Raw genomic sequence first — 20,072 nt, forward strand, 5'->3', positions numbered from 1 at the left:
TCTATCTAATTCTTGCTGTTCCTTTTGGAATTTGTGTAGTTTTATATCCTCTTTGTATTTAGACTGAATTTGTGTGTTTGTCCACCAATCTATCTCCCTGCCCTGGTCTTGTTCTAATTCTTGTTTAGTTTCCAAATTTTAATTTTTTCATTCCATAGGAATGCATGCCGTCCTGCTTGCAGATCGTGTCCTTCTGTAGCTAAAACCCTTTTATTTCTTAATTCCATCCAATCTCTTAGGCAAATTGGATGCCTGAGTGGATGCCTGATAGTATATTTCCCACTCCAGGAGCGCGAAATCACCTTTGGTATTCTGTAAAAGTCTTAAATTTGATCCTAGATTTTTTCCTCTGCCATATAAATTTTGTAGTTAAGTTGTTTAGGTTGTCAAAGAATGTTTTTTCCTGGTTTTATTTATATAACTTGAATTAAGAATAATACTTTTGGCAGTATATTCATTTTGATAGTTGCGATCCTCCCAATAAATGACAGTTGTAAATTACTTCAGTTCTCCAGATCTTTTTTTATTTGTTGTATTATTCTATCATAGTTGTCCTCCTTAACTCAGGAACATTTAGCTGTTAACCAAATCCCTAGGTACTTTATTTTTTTAGTTACTTGCATTTTTGTTTTTTCTTCCAATTCACGTTCTTGTCTTTTTGTAAGATTTTTGGTTATTAATTTGGATTTATTTTTTTATTAACCTTAAACCCTACTGCCTGGCCAAATTCTTCTACTTTTTGAATCAATTTAGGGCCAGATTCCAATGAGTCTTCCAATATAAATACCAAATCATCAGGTACCCTGAACTCTTTTAATTGGCTTTTTATATGGTAGCTATGGGACATGCTTCAGATATATAGATATTCCAGGATTCCACAGCATGGACAGTGAGTGATGCTTCCTGGAGGGACCCAGGTTACAGAAAGCAGTTGTGAGCTGTTTTCTGTGTTCAACTCAGGATGTTCATAACAATGTATGAAAATATACAGTATATGGTTTAGGCCCATGTTGTGTATAGTCTACCCCGCACTATTGGGCTACTTTTTGTGGTTTAAGCCCTGGATACTTTGGCATTAAAAACTAAGTTGACATTCTCTAATGGGATCCATATCACAAAATAAATAGCCTCGAGGCTTGAAACAAAGCTCTTCCCTTTTTCAATTTATTTATTTATTTACAACTTTTACTTAATATTTTAGTTTTTATGCTAAAAATTATATCTATCATCCTTTTAATATTTACTTAACATCCCTTGTAAACCAACAGGAACTGTTAAGGGGTACCAACACATACTTTTTATGTGGAGGATACAAAGTTGTAGAGGCTGAACTGCTATGTTTGATCTGATTCAGCAGCTTTTATATGAAACAACTTTTCCTCTTAATGTTTTTAACAGGTGGTTTGTGTTTGATACTGAAACAAAGGATTTGGTCACTGTACATACAGATGGAAATGAACAGCTGTCCACAATGCGTTACTCACCAGGTTTGGAGTTGTTTAGTTTGGCATCATTTAATCAGTTGGTTAATCAAAAAAGAATTTTCATAACATAATTATTAATCTCCATAAATAAGAGTTTTGCAATTCTTGCTTCTGCTGTTCAGAATCTCTGGAAATATAAAAAAGTGAATAGTGAATATATTTTGATTTGTTTAATCAGAAATTTCAACTGAAACTGAAATTTCATATTTTTTTCATCAATTGCAAATTTGTATCATTTTATTTTGGCATAATGAAGCAACCTGACTTGACATTTCAGTCAGTTCTTTTGATTTAGGTGCGGTGGTGTCTGGATTAAGCTCTTGCACCATGTTACTAGAATCCCTTTGAAAATAATAGAATAATGAAGAGTTGTGTCAAAAATCCATATGCATCAGATTTGTCCTAACCTAAGACGAATTTTATGCTAAAGTTCTCTGGAGGTAGAGCTGGGAAGCTTGAAGCTTGTTTGATTGCTTGTTTTCACCAGGAGACATTGGTGTGTGTGTGTGTGTGTGTGTGTGTGTGTGTGTGTGTGTGTGTATTGTTTTTACTCTTTGTATATTGGGTTTATATTTTTCACCTAGAATCACTGAAAGTGAATGGGCGGCCATATAAATTATCTAAATAAAGAAGCGAATATAGTAGAATTTAACCACATGGGTGGTTGTAGTAATGGCAAGCTTGGCCAGGGCATATCCTAATCACTTTTGGAAACCAGATACCTCAGTATCCAATTGCTGCTATGACTATGTCTTTTACCCATTTGTCACTGGTGGACTATGCTAAAAGCTTACTTTTTATGTTGACTCAGTGCAATGGACTTATGCATTCATCCCTTATGATCTAAACCATCAAGTGTTGCTCTTTTCATTCATTGATCTGAATGAAATATATGTAACCAATTAATTAATTTTATATAGCTGTCCAGCTCACCAATGGTGACTCTGGGCAGCAAACCAGAATCAATAACAAAAAATAAATAAAAACAAAAATATACAGTATAAAAATGTTAATAAATATCATAAAAGCAAAAATACAGATTGCTCCTCAAGCAGCTAAGCAGATCTTAAGTTTTCTAATATCTTGTGGTGTTTTTGCTTGAATAAAAGCTCTTGGTAAAATATATGCTATTAATATATTATAATCCTAGTATGGTAATTATTGAAACCTTAAATTGTATTATGGTGGTCTCTCAAGGGCAGCATCTATAATACAATTCCTTGTACAAAACTAAATATGAATACTGGTAATAAAATTAAACAAATCCTATGATAAAAAAATCAGCTAAGTATATGTTTTTTAAAAGAAGTCATCACAGCTCAACAACATACCCCACAAGTCTAAAAGCCTTTGTAAATCTTTAAGGAGAGAATCTAACAAAGAAAGTGCCATTGAAATGATTTTTATCAATTGATAAACTTAGATGTCTTCATTCCCTGAAATAGGGCCTCAGATTTAAGCTGAAACATGGAAAAATTCATGTAGGAGAAAGGGATCTCTTGGCAGTGCCTTATTGTATGTAATGTCACTTTCAGATACTTTTTAAAAGTGCTTGCTCAAGTAATATTTCTGCTTCATCAGTGTGATTACAGTTTTAATGTTTCTGTTTTGCAGATGGCAACTTCTTGGCAATAGGCTCTCATGACAATTGCATTTATATATACAGTGTTAGTGACAATGGAAGAAAATACAGTAGAATTGGCAAATGTTCTGTAAGTCATAATCTTATTACATTCTTAGGCATACAGACTTATTTTTGTAATTATTTAATATCCCCAGTTGATTTATTTAATACCTTGAAAGTAACAAAATATTTGAGTAACAAAAATATTTGAAAGTATTTAATTCTATTGAAAGATTAGTGTATATTTAAATGATTAAATATTCTTTGTAATTCTGCCTACCCTGGGGAGCAGTATCCCTCCCCTAAAGTGTACATGGCCCCAACATTGTTGGCCTTTCAAAAGGCTTAAAAACATGGTTCTTACTCAGAATGTTAGTGATATTCTGCACCGATTGAGGAGTTGAATAGAGTGAGTTTTTTGACATTTTTTTTGTTTGCATTGCTTCCAGGTAGACAGTAACAATAATTTGGGGTTAAAAAATAAAAGAGTAAATAGTCAAGAATTCATTGCATTTATGAAGCAATAATTAAAACCATTTTGAAACTGGAGAATGAGTTACTGATTTCCCATTCAAATTATACAATCAGGATTACCATAAAATAAATACTCAAGGCAAATACAAGTTTTTAAGGTCACAGTGTAATGGTTTGTGAGAAAGATATTGGGAGACTGGACAAAAAGATGCTGCCAAGAGAATGATCAGCTAAGAAACAGCTTAGTCCATAGTTGGATAGTGGGTGGCATAAAAGTCTCAAGGATATACCTTCCCTTTTTGGGGGGGACTGTAAAAGAGATGGTTGGGGGGTGGGGGGGAGAGAGAAATGTACTTTCAGTCTTGCAAGATTCTGTCAACGTTGCTTTACAAGTAGCATTAACTCATCTGGCCATGTTTCCTATCTGGTTTGCCCCTTGAGGCTGAGTACCTCTTGGTTCTTTCGATTTTTCAAAGTGAAAAAAGGGATTGTTAGTTTAGTTAGTTTAGTCACTCTACTGGAAACTTCTGGTTTCTAGCAAGATGCAACTGTGTATAATGTTATGTTGTTGGAATTAATACAATGCATCTCTTCATAGGGTCATTCCAGTTTCATTACTCACTTGGATTGGTCTGCTAACTCTCAGTATCTTGTGTCTAATTCAGGGGACTATGAAATACTATACTGTAAGTAACAAATAGTATATTGCTTTGAATACAGACTTTGTTCTTTAGTACCAAGATTCCATTACAGAGAAGATTATCTTTGGTCTTTTAATTTTCAGTTATTATTGTCCTAATTAATTTATCATCTATTTTCATTTCCCATTCTTTATTCTTAATAGGGGTTCCTTCAGCTTGTAAGCAAGTAGTAAGCGTTGAAACTACTAGAGATATAGAATGGGCCACTTACACATGTACTCTAGGATTTCATGTTTTTGGTAAGTATATGACATTTAGTACTACCATCTATAGGCAATTTATAATATTTATAATGTTGGAGGCATACCTTTTCATTCATCTTTTATAACATGTTAAAGCTCTTTTAATTTTGAGACTCCTTGTTTTATAGTATGATTTTTTTATACTATGGCTATAAGATCTGTTTCTATTCCATGCTTGTATTCTTCATAGTAATGGGTACATGATAAATTTAATAGCACTACTACTGTTATTACTATATTGTAATCAACATAAATTCCATTTTTCTTTTTTCATAGCGTATTTGGTCTGGTGTCATACTTTGCGCTAAGCCATAATGAGCATTATATGACTTTGTATTGGATTATCTTATTAATCTATCTGCCATTATTTATAAACCCTGGTTTATATTATATAATTTAAATTAGCTATTGTCATATATTGAACAATCCATGGTTTAGTCATGATACATTTACACAGCCTATGTTTTCTAAACCTGTACATGTACCAGTCTATCAAAACATTTTTTTCATTTAAACCAGTGCTATATCTCAGCACATGTTTCAGTCTCTGCTTTTATCTGGGAGATACAGATTCTGATACGTGCCAAGAAATGGGATCTGGATTGTTTGATGACATATTTTAAACAGTTCAGAAATATAATGTAGATTTGTAGTTTTAGCAAGAAGTGGGGTCTTCAAAAATTTGAATATATAAATGATTATTTCTTGTTTTAGGTGTGTGGCCAGAAGGTTCAGATGGCACAGATATAAATGCCCTTTGTCGCTCACATGAAAAAAATTTATTATCAACTGGTGATGACTTTGGCAAAGTACATCTCTTTTCTTACCCATGTTCACAGTTTAGGGTAAGGCACCAGCTATATTGGAGACTATTTGCATAAGTTGGTCTGATTAAAGCATTAATACTATTTGATTTGAATATTTTGAAGAAGGTATCACTTATTTGTATTCTGCCAACTTTAATAACATTGTTTCAGTTATTATTTTAATAATTAGAAAGAAACTAAATTGTATTTATATATAATTTTAATATTATTATAATTTGTTTCATTGAATTTCATGCATATTTAGATAATATTATATCAATGTAACAATTTATATCACAGTCATTCAGTAAATACATATATTGGTCTATATAGTTTCCTCATTAGCATTTTAAAATTAAATCGAATGATATTAATTAATTTAGATAAAGCTGTTCACCAAAGAATTACAGAACAATTTATTTAATAAATTACAAAACAGAAAACATTAAAAGAGTTGCATGCCTGAAAGAACTTAATTATTTGATAACTGTCTTTTCAAACAAGCTAGGAAATGCATTTACACCAAATAGCAATAGCACTTAGACTTATATAGTGCTTCGTAGTGCTTTACAGAACTCTCTAAGCAGTTTACAGAGTCTGCATATTGCCCCCAACAATCTGGGTCCTCATTTTATTTATTTTTATTTATTTTTTATTTATTTTATTTTGTCACAACAATAATATATAAGTATTATACAAAAAAGATTATATAGTGTATAAACATATATATGAGTAAATATTAGGAGGAATAAGCATATATATATATATATATATATATGAAGGAGAAAAGAAAAACAATAGGACAGGAACGGTAGGCACATTTGTGCTCTTATGCACGCCCCTTATGGTCCTCTTAGGAATGGAGTGAGGTCAATATTAGAAAGTTTTTGGTTAAAGCTTTTGGGATTATGGGAAGAGACCACAGAGTCAGGTAAAGTATTCCAAGCACTGATGATTCTGTTACAGAAGTCATATTTTCTGCAATCTAGATTAAAGCGGTTAACATTAAGTTTAAATCTATTGGTTGCTCTTGTATTATTGCAATTAAAGCTGAAGTAGTCTTTAACAGGAAGGACATTACAATAGATGATTCTATGAGTTAAACTTAGGTCTTGTCGAAGGCGATGGAGTTCCAAGTTTTCTAAGCCTAGGATTTCAAGTCTGGTGGGATAAGGTATTTTGTTGTTTTCAGAGGAATGAAGAACTCTTCTTGTAAAATATTTTACCAATCTTGGAAGGATGGAAGGCTGAGTCAACCTTGAGCCGGTCAGGATTGAAGGAATCAAACTCCTAGCAGAGAGCACAGTTAGCCTGCAATACTGAATTCTAATCACTGTTGCCACCATGGCCCATCAATGTTATATCCATTCTTACAATTTTAAATATAAAATTGGCTTTCTTCCTTTTTTATAGCTTTCAAAATATATCCTAAAATCCCTTAATGAATCTGATATGTTACAGATTATGGTGTGCATTTTCTTGAAAAGTTAGTGTCGTTATTATTGATGTGGTATTCACTTCTAGGAAATATATTGCTCTATTAAAAAGGATAAATGTAACTCCTGTGGCCTTGCAACTATGTAAATTGGCCTACTGATTCTTAGTCTTATCAATGAATAAGTGGCCACAGGTAAGAATATTAGAAACATTAGAGATAAAATCAATATCCCTGCTCCAGTGGGAAGCTTGTTTAAATGTTTAAATTTAGATTTAAACATTTAATGCCCTAGCCTGCAGTAATGGTAATTTTTTTTAAAGCAAATTGTTCTGAGACTAATGCAAATTATGCTGCATAATCTGGTTGCCAATCAAAGAAGGAGTTAGATGACTAGGAATTCCCACATTAGAAGTAGTGAGAAGCAAATGCATTTGAAAATCTATTTATCTGTCTGGAGATTTTCAGTCATCCAGGTCATGGTTGTTCCAAAGGTACTTTTTCAAGAGGCAACTGGACTTTCTGGTTTTTCTTTGAAGATGTTTCGCTTTTCCTCCAAGAAACTTCTTCAGCTCTGAATGGATGGTGGGGAATGTCAAAGCTGAAGAAACTTCTTGGATGAGAAGCAAAACGTCTTCAAAGAAAAATCAGAAAGTCCGATTGCCTCTTGAAAAAGCACCTTTGGGAAAATCTATTTGTCTGTATGCCATTTGTTCCTTTTATGCTGGACTAATATCCTGGTAGAGAGTCAGTATGGTCCAATGGTAAAAAATGCCTAGAAAGAGAGTGAGTCTGAGCTTTTGTCCCGTTAGGCACAAAGGCAGATGGATGACCTTGGGCCAGTCACTTTTTCTGAGCCCTAACAAGTAGGCAACAGCAAATCTTGCCAAGAGAACTGTAGGGCTTGTCTAAGCAGTTGCTAGAAGTCAACAGTGACTTGAAGGCACCCCTTCCTCCCCAAAATTGTGTGGCAGCAGCCATAGAAAATCTTCAATGTACATTTATCAAGGAAGTATAGGTTTTAGCCATAAGCATAGTGATGTAGCTTCCTGCATGGCTGATGGAAGCAAAAATAATGCCAGACTATGAAGTGGTTTGTTCCAGGAGTGAAATGTAAAATTTATTACTACCGGTTCTGTGGGCATGGCTTGGTTGGGGGTTAATGTGACTGGGTGGGCGTGGCCAACATTTTTTTTTACTTTTAAAAGCATTTTTTCTACAACCTCTTCAGCTGAAGAGGTTGTAAACAAAATGCTTTTAAAAACCCCTGATGATCAGGCAACTCAGCTGCGATCGCCAGAGGAGCCTTTTAAAAACTTTTAAAGGGTTCTGACAATCCCAGCTGAGTTGCCTGATCACCAGAACCTTTTAAAAGCATTTTTTACAATGTCTTCAGCCTAAGAAGTTGTAGAAAAAAGATTTTAAAAGGTTCTGACAATCTCAGCTGAGCCGCACGATCATCAGAGGCTTTTTTTTACTTTTAAAAGCATTTTTTCGACTGAAGAAAAAAATGCTTTTAAAAGTAAAAAAAAAACACACCTCTGATGATCGCGCAGCTCAGCTGGGCGGGCGGTGGGGGCAAGTCCAAACTGGGAGCATTTCACCCCTGGTTTGTTTCCTTTTTCTTGTGTGTTTATTTCCCAGTCTAACTTTCATTCCTGATGTTCCCTAGTAGTTGCCCATCTGGTCTTGTCTTGCTTAGCTTGCAAGCTGAGTCAAGGTCAGACAGGTGGTATCCCCTGCAGAACAATATGGCATGATTTCTCTCTAGATTGACCTCTAATTATTAGCTATAACTGACAGGTTTTGTTGTTCCCTTTACCATTTCTGACTGTGTGTGCCTTTTTATTAATGTCTTTCAGGCTCCAAGTCATGTGTATGGTGGACATAGCAGTCATGTAACCAATGTAGATTTTCTATATGAAGATACTCATCTCATCTCCACAGGTGGAAAAGATACTAGTATTATGCAATGGCGAGTTATTTAGGAGCATCCTTGCATGAAGCTATATGTGCAAACAAGAACTGGCCCTGCATCAAAGTTCTGTACAAAATGTATATTGGAAATTTAACAGTATGGTTACTGTCTAGCCTAGTCACTGTGATTTTGAAATTTTGAAATTCTTACAAACCTCAGGAAAGTTAAGTCCTTGGCTACTTACTATAATTATTTTGGTTATTCATTAAGCATCACTTCAAAAAACTATTATCATCTCTTTGTTGTATATTATATGAAGAAATTCAAGTTTAAAATGAAGTCATGGCTTGAATATTTATGCAATATAAATGAAAAAAATCTATGAAATAGTCACCAAAAAGCTTATTCTAATATTACACATGGCTGCTTCGCTGTTTTATTGTTTATCAGCTTTGTACTGTCTAACTACATTGTCAGAATATCAATGATTTCATAAATGATGGTACATCTATTTCTAATAAACAGTGAAGAAAGCAGACAGAAATTTTAGACTAAGGTGAGATAAGTAAACAACCATTGAACACTGCTGTTCTGTGTTGTTCATTTCAGTGGCACCTTCAGAGGTTTGCCTGTGAAATGAAATAAAAGGTTCAAACAACATTTTTGGCCAATTTGCTACTAAAGTTATAAATCCTTTAAAACAGTAAATGTGAAGATTAGAATATTCATTGATTTGCAGCTAAATAATTGATTTCAGTAAGATTAACACTGTTGGATTGTGCTTTGATTTCATTGTCTCTGAAATTATACATAATTATACATAATATTACATTATACTACTGTGTCTATGCTGCAGAAATCCAGATGAACATCAGATGGCAGCAAGGAGATGAAAGATTTTTTTCTTCCATCTAGCTGAATGGAAGGAAAATAAAAGTTCTTACGCAGATTTTTAGAGCACAGGTGTGGTAACCCTAAATATGGACTACCACAGTTTTAACTTGAATATAGGAGCAGGAATTACAGCTCCAACTTAAACTGAAAGATTAAAAATTAATGAACATTTCATACAAATAATGACCTGTCTGATCCCTTCTCAGATGTTTGGTTGATAGAGGAAATCATTCTGTATGTTGATCAGCATGAATGTTTATACGTGTATAAAAATGTTAGAAGTTCATAAGAAATAGTGAATCATTCAAAGCTTTACTTGTCTTTTGCTTATGGATATTGTATATTTGTATTTTAAGACTCAGTAGATCATGTATAAAGAGATCTTTTTAAGCTTACTATAAACCAGCAGAGGAAATGGGAAAATAAACACGTGAACCATTACGAAAAAAATTCTGGTCACTGTGCAATATGTTTGCTATGTTTTTAGAGGTGTCAGTGAAGCAGTTCAAGAGGCCTGTGTCCCATTGCAGAGGACGCCTGATGTCAAATCATATAATATAACCACTTGACAAAATAAAGTTTGGGAATGTCCCTCATAATGAACAATTTTACCCTTTTTTGCTCTTGAGTTTTTCATGGATTGGTATTTATAGTACAAGAAGATACTGCATTTTGCAATGAAATAAAAACTAGAAATAGCATAAAATAGCTCATATGCCCTTAACACGTTTTATTTAACCTAGGAGTGTCAAACTCATGTCATCACGTGACGTATCACAACCTTTTCTCCTTCACTAAAATGGGGGTGGGCACAGCCAGCACGTGATGCATCTGGCCTGCGGCCCGTGAGTTTGACATCCCTGGTTTAACCAATTGAAAATTACTGTTTATATTGGGGAATCTATCTAAATATTTGAAATAAACAAAATTATAAGCAGACTCTGAAAAGCTAAATAATAAAGGGCTTTTTTCCTCAAATGGAAAGGGAACATTAAGTTCTGGTTTTCAGAGGCTGAAGTTTTAATAAATTGAGAGCCTTCTAAATTACATTTCCAACATGCTACATTGAAATTGCAGGACACCAGTAAACATCAATGTAATGTTCTGATTAAAATTATACCTTTCAATATGAGTTGAATTTGACATTGAAACTTTTAATGTAGTATACAAGAATATAACTTTCCAAAGCAATTTAAATCTGCATGGACTTTGCCTTTATATTTGTAATTATTAGCTTTTATTCAGAGAAGGTGAAATCAGACCATTAGTGCTGGATTCCTATATGCAAAATTTATTGATAGAATTTATTTGTTGTCTAAGCACTTGAAATAAATTGCAGTGAATACTACAGTATCAGAAAATTTACGTCAAAACATCTAAAGTCAGTACAACCTTTTAACAAAACCAGTGCTTAATAAAATAACAATACTTTAGAAATTAAACTAGAGAAAAAATGAGAATACTAAAATTGGGAAAATATACTGAAAAATACAAAGTTAAAATAATTGTCTTAAAATGTTTTTTCATATAGTCTTCTCTAAAATAGTTTTTAATAAACATTTTTCAACGGATATTAAAATTAAAACAATGCATTTATCCAGATTAGGATGTGAACTATGGTTAATTTAATTCTACTCCCCTATCTGGCTCTATCCAATTGATTCAGGATTGTAGGAGGGTCTTACTCTTTGTATGTGTACATTATAAATGACTATAGCATATTTGTTTTATTTTAATTTAATACTATAAAAACAAAAGTCTTGTCAGGATGTTTTTCACTTAGGATTGCTAAAGATCAAGCTCATGATTTGTTAAATTCTGCTATCAGTGTAACAGTAGTTCTGCTGGATCAATCCAAAGGATCAACATGGTCCACCATACTGTTTCTCACAGTGACCACTCATTTACTTCTGGGGTGCTCTCAAGCAAGAAGGCCTTTCAACTCTGTTCCTTTGCAACTGGTATTCCTTTGTAATTAGTAGAAGAGACTGCTAATATTTAATAGATTTCTCCTCTATGGATATATCAAAACCATCCAAGTGAGTGGCCATTACCATGCCATGTGATCAATTTGACACCTTAATTATATGTTGTGTGAAGAAATACTTTGCTCTTTTTGTCTTCTAAAAAGCTTTATTGGGTGGCCTTTTGGGGGAGAAAGAAAAAAAGCTGTGTACTTTCACCTGCCATGGGAAATAATTGTACATATCAGAGTTACTTTTTTCTTTTTGCCTTTTTTCAAACTGTATTCTATTCTTTTGAAATGTAGTGTTCAGATGCAGCTGCATCATAGATTGGTATGAGAGTACTACAATATGGCAGTTTCTTCTTCTATCTCAAGACCATGACCTCAAAACCTGAGGCCTTACCAGTATTTATATAAAAAGCACAGTTTGTCTCAATGTGCATCACTTACTTTCCAGAGATGATCTGGAGGGCTTCAGAGTTGCGTTTGATTTTCCAATCAAACCAAACCAGAAAATGGAATCAAGTAAGGAGGATGGAATCAGTGTTAAAAATTGCTACAAGAGCCTTTTTCCAGACCAGCTGTCGATTTTAGGCATTCTGCAAAAATATCAGGGAGAGTTTGATCTGTTTATTAAGTATTGTACTTTTAAAATATGTAGTGCCTTTAAAACTACTCAATTTATAGTGAGCTAAGAACTCCAAAGCAACTTTGGCACAAGAATGACTTGGGGCACACTCATGGGTTAAGTTGAGAGATAGAAATTCACATATTCTAAACTACATTGCGTTTGATTTTCATACTCACAAGAATGGCATATTTCACAAATCTTTCTGACACCCTTTCTCCAGACATTCCTGCACACCTCTGAATTCTTTTTTTGAAGTCTTCTGAGCTACAGACTGTCATCTTTTGCAATTTCTGGAATTATGTTATAGACTGTGTAGGTATGATCTTGTCGCACTTTAAAGCTGGAAGTCCCTTATTTCCATCCTACATTGTTTTTTCTTTGATCCTATGTAGCAGCTACTAGAAGAGACTCTTCCATTCAGCAAATGGAAACTATTTCTCCACTAACACCAACTGCTATCATATCTTAAAAGAGTCATTTACCCTGACATATACAAGAAATAAACCCATTAAACTGAAAAAATACTTTGTCCTCCTTTTCTGCCAAAAGCATCAGTGCGTTGTATACATTATATGTATATACATATGTACACACACTTACCAATTCAGGACAGTTAACTCAACTGTACAACACCCATTGAAAATACAAATTGCTGCATTTTAAATGCTTAAAGTTTGTAACCATATCTCAGCAAATAGGCTCCACTACTGCTATTACAAGTTTGGGCTCTTATTTTCTTCAATTCCCCGGGGCAAAGAAACCGATTGGAACGACAGAAAGATCTTGACAGACTTGAACATTGGGCGCTATCTAACAAAATGAAATTCAACAGTGAAAAAAGTAAGGTTCTACATTTAGGCCAAAAAACCAAAATGCACCAGTACCGTATATGTGGTACCTTGCTCAATAGTAGTACCTGTGAGAGGGATCTTGGAGTCCTAGTGGATAACCATTTAGATATGAGCCAGCAGTGTGCAGCAGCTGTTAAAAAAGCCAACACAGTTCTGGGCTGCATAAACAGAGGGTTAGAATCAAGATCACGTGAAGTGCTAGTACCACTTTATAATGCCTTGGTAAGGCCACACTTGGAATATTGCATCCAGTTTTGGTCGCCACGATGTAAAAAAGATGTTGAGACTCTAGAAAGAGTGCAGAGAAGAGCAACAAAGATTAGGGGACTGGAGGATAAAACATATGAAGAACGGTTGCAGGAACTGGGTATGTCTAGTTTAATAAAAAGAAGGACTAGGGGAGACATGATAGCTGTGTTCCAATATCTTAGGGGCTGCCACAAAGAAGAGGGAGTCAGGCTGTTCACCAAAGCACCTGAGGGTAGAACAAGAAGCAATGGGTGGAAACTGATCAAAGAAAGAAGCAACTTAGAACTAAGGAGAAATTTCCTGACAGTTAGAACAATTAATAAGTGGAACGACTTGCCTTCAGAAGTTGTGAATGCTCCAACACTGGAAATTTTTAAGAAAAGGTTGGATAACCATCTGACTGAGATGGTGTAGGGTTTCCTGCCTGGGCAGGGGGTTGGACTAGAAGGCCTCCAAGGTCCCTTCCAACTCTGATGTTATGTTATGTTATGACTGATTTTGAAGAGACTTCAGCTCCAATGTATTCCCAGCCATAGTGTTTGGTTTTGAGGGAAATCATGTACCAACTCGTAAGGCACAAGACGGGCAGACTGGAGAAAGCTACACACAATACATACACAGAAACACATTTTGTATCGGTTTTCAGGAATAAAACGACGGCAAGAGCCCACGAAAGTTTGCGGCATACACAAAATCTTAGGTACCCTAAGCTTCTGCATTAATTGCACTGAAAATACCAGCGGCGGAGCCGCGACTCCTTTTCAAAAAAGCAATCGGCGGAGTCCTGCAAACCGAAGCGGAAGGGCGCCCGCACCTTGCTCTCACCGACAGGCGCGTGCGCGCTTGTCGGTGTTTGTGTGTGTTGCAGAAACGTTCCGCGTGCGTTCTCCCCTTTGCGCGTGCCTGGATGGGTTTGCCTGGTCCGCGGTGCTCGTGAGAGCTGCAGCAGCGGCAGACAGGCTGGCGGAAGTGTCTCTCGGCAGCAGTGGGCAGCAGAGCCCCGCGGGCTTTGTGCGCCTCCTCCTCCTCCTCCTCCTCCTCCCTCGCCAGCGATTTGTCCCACGCCCACTCTTGCCTCGCCACATCCCGGGAAAACGGCGGGGGGAGATGGCCGGGGCCCTGGACCAGCTGCCAGGCGCCGAGGAGTGGCTCCCCAGCTAGCGCCCTTGGCCAGGGGTGGTGGTGGGGGGACGTAAGAAGATGCCACTGCCTGCGAGCCGGAGGAGCCGAGCGAGGCGGCAGAATTGAAGAGCAGATGCAAGAGCGAAGTCGCCAGCGCTCGGCGGGCTTTTCTTCCTCCTCTCGGGCGCTCCTCCATTGAGCATCTGACAGCCAGAGTAGCAGCTGCTGCCGCTTTTTTTTTTTTTTGCTGCAGGAGCGTCGCCGAATCCCGGGCCGGGGCGGGGAAACTTCCCGCTGTGCGGCGGGGGGGAAAGGCGGCTGGCTAGAAACGGCTGCGCAAAGCTCAGCTGCGGGGAAAATGAGGTGAGTCGGCCGAGCCTGAGGCGCCGGTGCTCGAGCTCTCTTTCTTCTCCATCTCCTCCTCGGGGAAAGGAGGGCTGGAGCTTTCACCTGGCAGCGGGCAGGTGCAAGTAACGCTGGTTCTACCCTTCAGAGGAGTATGCGCGGAGTGGTGTAAGAGCGGGATTCTTGGGTCTGCCTCTAGCAAGGACACGTGTGCATTGCAGTCTCGAATCCTCTTCGCCTCTGGCCTAGAATTTCCAGAGAGCTTCAGTCTAGGCGGAATTGAGCCTTCTGTATCCGCTTCCATGGAGAACATGAATAGAACTGCCAACTCTCTCTTTTTAATTAGCCATTGCTCCTGTGCTCTTTAATAGCGGCGGGATCCGCAGCTGTGAGAGACAAAAAGAATCCTTTGTGGCATCCCCGTGGCCAGCAGGGTATGGTGGGGGTGACACCTGCATCTTGTGAGTTGTCTTATCTAGTTCATGAAAGTCTCAGTAGGATAAATCTGAAGGCCCTGCCAAGTGATGTCTTTTGCAGGTTTGACAGGTTCACACTGCTCTCTAGAATTTGTCAAGCATTTGCGGATGACCGGGCTTTTTCCTCTGTGGTATGGCGCAAACCTTTAGGTAGATTTCTTGGTGATTTCTGCAGAGCTGTCAAAAAAGTGGTTGCTTTTTCCTGGTCTGTTGCCACCCTGGAAACTTACATCTGTTGTGAGTTTCATCTAGTCACATACACATTCATGTTCTCAGAACTAAGGTCCTTCATGTGCTTAGCATGCAACCCAATCCTTTGGAAGATGGGCATTGTTCAGAGTTGGGGAAACAGTACATTTCCCTTCAGGTAATTCAGCTTTACTGTGAGTGCACATAGTGGAAATACATTGGCCTCAAAGAATAGCAACAAAATGCAAACCCTGTCATTTTGTGTAGTTTCTTCCCTTCGGTGAAAGAAAGATTATTGGGTCCTTCAGTCTTTCAGCAAATGAAGAGATGGATGCACTGCTTGTGAGTGGTTTAGCATAGGCTGTCATGTCTTAACCTAGTACAACAGATTGCCTGAATTTATACTAACAATAATTTAGTATTTTTTTTAAATCTAATTTGTTGAACAAACTATAATTACTTGTTCCATACCGTGTTGTAATCAGGGAAATCATATGTCCTGTTTAGCCCAAAATAAAATAACCGCATAGCATGCTTTTAGGTAAACAAGTCAGTGCTAACTATCTAATTTTTTTCTTGAGCAGCTAACTAGTTGTGGCAGTTTTACATGGAGACAACAATTTTGTTGATGGTTCTGTCAGGTGGACCATTGGGAAGCAGGATTGTAGACATTAGGTTCCTTTACCAACTCCAGTTTGGAACAGCCCAAATAATAGTTGACCAGCACTGGTGGGGATGGAATTGCATGAGGATCACAATAGATTAGCACTCTATTTGAACTTCTTAGCACATCTCTGTTCCACTTCTTCCACTAATGTTTTGATTGCTTTCAAAAATAAATTCCATGTTCTTCAGGGTGGGGGAGGTACATTACAAACAGCAGAAAAGAGTAAACCCCACCAAGCTATTGTTTTGAACTAATTGCACTAATTGGCCTATAGCAGGTCTGGGCTATAGGAAGCTGTTCCCATCCCAGCCTCTCCAGACTTGAAGAGTTTGCAGGTGAAAGTGGAGGGCAGGTTCTGAGAGATGGCTAAATTTATGGATTTGTGTCAAACATATCATTAGGTGGATCAATGCTGTGATTGATAGATGGTTTCCCTCCAGTTGGTGATATTAAGAAGCGGGAAGGAGAAAGCAGCCTTCCCTACATGAGAAATGAGAACGTTGTCTTCTGACTATAAGCCAGAACAGAGGCAGTTAGAATTAACAGTGGGAAAGGCTTTAAAGTTTAGCTTTCTGATGATTCACAGATGGAAGCAAAGCATTAAACTGAGTTGTGGGAAAGAACTCTTTGTGTATGTAATTAATAAAGAGACCTCTCAGTTTTGTATGCATGTGATTTTAGTATTGCTCAGCATACGTAAATTGTTTTATCAATCGGCTGTTACATGGGGAGAAGGGAGAGAAGGGAGAGAAGGGAACAATGAAAATAAGCTTTTATACTCCAAATAATGATTATGGAATGGTTCATGTGGAGAAAACAGAATATATGCATGGCAACAGAGGCAGGGAAAACGTACTGCTTCCTTCTGTTGCCATGAATGTGGGTGTGCCTTTCCTTCATCACTGTTGCCATGCATTAACTGACAGTGCTAAGACTCCTTCCTTTATCTCTTGGAAGGTAATTCATTGAAGTCGTGTATCTGTTTCTCTGCATACTGTAGTGTATGTCCTGCATTTTCCTTTGTATTTGAGAATATGTGTGGTTTTGAGCTAGGGAGAAGAGATTTCTTCATTGCATTTTCTCATTTTATGATGTAAAATAGATACTTAGTTTAAGCTTTATATACTATATATGTCTTGCAGGACCAATTTAGGTAGATGACATTGTTAGATACCAAAGGAAAAGATATAGGTTCTAGCATTGAACTAAATGATGATCCCTCAAATGCTGCTAATCTTCTGATCTTCTCATTATTTTTCCAATGCTGTTTTCTGGAAACAAAAACAACTACTAGAGCAATCTGTATACAACCTCCTGATGTACTGAATATTTTTTTGAATTATGGGGCAGATTGGGTGCAGCGGAAAAAAACCCAAGTCAACAGGCAGCAGTGATATACTGAGCTACCTACAGTATGTTCTCTACTATTGGAAGCAATGATACCGCATAGGAAGAGATGGGACTATTAAGAAAAGATGTGCCACTGAGGATTTCTGGTCCAGGGTCTGTAATGAGGTCTGTAATTAAGATCTTATATATAAATGATAGTGGTCTTTATTTGCTTATACATGTGCTTGTTTCTGGATTTATGATGTTATTTTTCTTACCACAACACACTGCATTTTTTCCCCTTAATGCACAAAGAATAAATGGCACAAAAATCCTGATTGTTATTGTTGCTGTTTTGAGAGTCTGCCATTTGTACAAATGGGTGAACCCAGCATTTCCCCCCCTTCCATGCATTATCTAAGCATGTGCCTTTAGGAAAAATTCTGGAATGGAGTTCTTTTTGAAGCTTTGGGTTTAAAATGCAAACTCCGTGCAACTGGTATAATTGCCACTGTTTGTGGCGCTTTATAATTTATATGGAAGCCTCTTGGGGCAAGATAAAAATGAAATGGCAGGAGAAGGTTTTGGCCTCTGTTGAATTTTGTCTATTGAGATACCCCTTTAGTTGATTCCCAGGACATAATTATGACTACGATGGGAGCACATTCTGAAATGTCAGAATGTTCTGCAGCTGCTTGCTAGGCACAGATTATTTATTAGACAGGAACTGGACATTCCAGGAATAAAGGACACTGAAGTATCATTGTGTCTCTCAGTCCTTCAATGGGATGAATAGATATCATGTGAGTGGATGGTATGTTTTGGCATGATTTCCCATCATTACTTACATTGGTATGACAGAGTATGCCAGGGTTTATTAAAAGCTGCAGACAACACCAGAAAATAGTGTACTGATATGGAACTGCATAGACTACATGTGTATGTGTAATGTGTAAGTCTTGTCTTTTGCTACCTCTGACAGTACATGAACTACAATAATTAGACTGCCTCTCAAAGGTCTGATTTTACCCATGTCTTCTAGGAGTGGTGGTCAGCAGAATGCTTAAAAAGTCATTTGGTAGAGAAAGGAGAATATTTATTATTTTTAAGAGCATCCACTGAAGACTGGCTTACTTATTGCATAGGAGACAAACCTTGTTTTTTCTGATCACAAAATAGCTGACCTCTTATATTCGTGCATGTGAAGGCTTTCTCTTCTTTTTATAGACTCTAAAGCTGGCTCTGTAATGTTGACAGAGGGTTCACAATCTTGGCAAGCCTTGATAGCCAGGCATTGTCTGTAGTTGCCACCAACTGTTTTCCTCTCCTAGATCTCCTGGCATACACAGAGAAGGCAGTGTTATAACTTCATCCTTACTGAGAATGATACACTGTGTGAAGGCAAAAAGCAAACTGTTTTTCTTTAATATACAGTAAAAAGAGGATGGATCTGGACTGAGTTCCTACAGTGCTAAGCCATCATATATTAACAGAGTTGGAAGGGACCTTGGAGGTCTTCAGGTCCAACCCCCTACTCAAGCAGGAAATCCTATACCATTTCAGACAAAGAGTTGTCCAATCTCTTCTTAAAAACATCCAGTGTTGGAGAACCCACAATTTCTGGATGCAAGTCTTTCCGCTGATTATTTATTCTATCAGGATTTTTCTCCTTAATTCTAAGTTGGTTCTCTCCTTGATTATTTTCCATCCATCACTTTCATGTGCTTTGGAGAATAGGTTGACTTCCATCTTTTTTGTGGCAGCTCCTTAGATATTAGAACAGTGCTATCTAACACTGCTAGTCCTTCTTTTCATTAAATTAGACTTAACCAATTTCTGCAACCATTCTTCATATGTTTTAGCCCCGAGTCCCCTAAACTTTGTTGCTCTTCTCTGCACTATTTCTAGTGTCTCAGCATCTTTTTTATATCATGGCGTCCAAAACTGGATGCAGTATTGTAAGTGTGATTTTACCAAAGCTTCATAAGGTGCTACTAATACTTCACTTGATCTTGATTCTAGCCCTCTTTAATGCAGCATATGACTGTGTTGGCTTTTTTGGCAGCTGCAGCACCCTGCTGGCTCATATTTAAGTGATCATCCATTAGGACTCCAAGATCCCTCTCACAGTTACTCCTGTTGAGTCAGGTACCACCTATTCTATACCTGTGCATTTGGTTTTTCTTGCCTAAATGTAGAACTTTATTTTTCTCGTCATTGAGCTAAACATATTAAACTATGATTTATTGAAGAAACACAGTGACTAGGATTGCACATACACTGTGCCAAAAACAAAATAAAACACATTATAACTTAGGACGCTGTGTGTACCAGATCGTCACATTTTGATTGGAAGATCCTATTTCAAAGCTCCAAAGACAGAGATCTCTACTTGGCTTTTGTATCATATTATGGATATCTATTTACAACTTACTACCAAATTAGTGAGTATGCAATTGCAATTTTAGTCTTTAAAGAGAGTACTGAATGTAGGACTTGAATAGCAGAGTTGGAGATATGTTTGGAGAGGAAAGTAAAATAAAGCAGAATGACATTAAGATAAAAAAACTATATAGTTTCTTTACAAAGGGAATATTGTTATATATTCCTTTTAGTACAGCAGAGACAAACATTAAAGTGGTCCAATGAAAGAGCTCTATGGTTTATTG

At 36.9% G+C, this 20,072-nt stretch overlaps 2 protein-coding genes across 7 annotated transcripts in view; both read left to right on the forward strand.

Moving 5' to 3' along the window:
• The window catches only part of EML1 (EMAP like 1), a 175,633-nt gene extending 165,605 nt beyond the window's left edge, over positions 1-10,028 (forward strand). For all 6 annotated transcript variants that reach the window (XM_058162686.1, XM_058162684.1, XM_058162685.1 and 3 more), the window contains 6 exons: positions 1,399-1,487; positions 3,099-3,196; positions 4,181-4,268; positions 4,427-4,522; positions 5,240-5,370; positions 8,629-10,028. In XM_058162686.1, coding sequence (XP_058018669.1) covers positions 1,399-1,487; positions 3,099-3,196; positions 4,181-4,268; positions 4,427-4,522; positions 5,240-5,370; positions 8,629-8,754 — 628 coding nt within the window. In that variant the 3' untranslated portion in view covers positions 8,755-10,028. The remainder of the gene's footprint in view (positions 1-1,398; positions 1,488-3,098; positions 3,197-4,180; positions 4,269-4,426; positions 4,523-5,239; positions 5,371-8,628) is intronic.
• Positions 10,029-14,294: 4,266 nt separating this feature from the next.
• The window catches only part of EVL (Enah/Vasp-like), a 174,838-nt gene continuing 169,060 nt past the window's right edge, over positions 14,295-20,072 (forward strand). Inside the window, exon 1 of the mRNA XM_058162691.1 lies at positions 14,295-14,760. Coding sequence (XP_058018674.1) covers positions 14,756-14,760 — 5 coding nt within the window. The 5' untranslated portion in view covers positions 14,295-14,755. The remainder of the gene's footprint in view (positions 14,761-20,072) is intronic.

Source organism: Ahaetulla prasina, chromosome 1, assembly GCF_028640845.1.
Source record: "Ahaetulla prasina isolate Xishuangbanna chromosome 1, ASM2864084v1, whole genome shotgun sequence".
In the NCBI taxonomy this organism is placed as follows: Eukaryota; Metazoa; Chordata; class Lepidosauria; order Squamata; family Colubridae; genus Ahaetulla; species Ahaetulla prasina.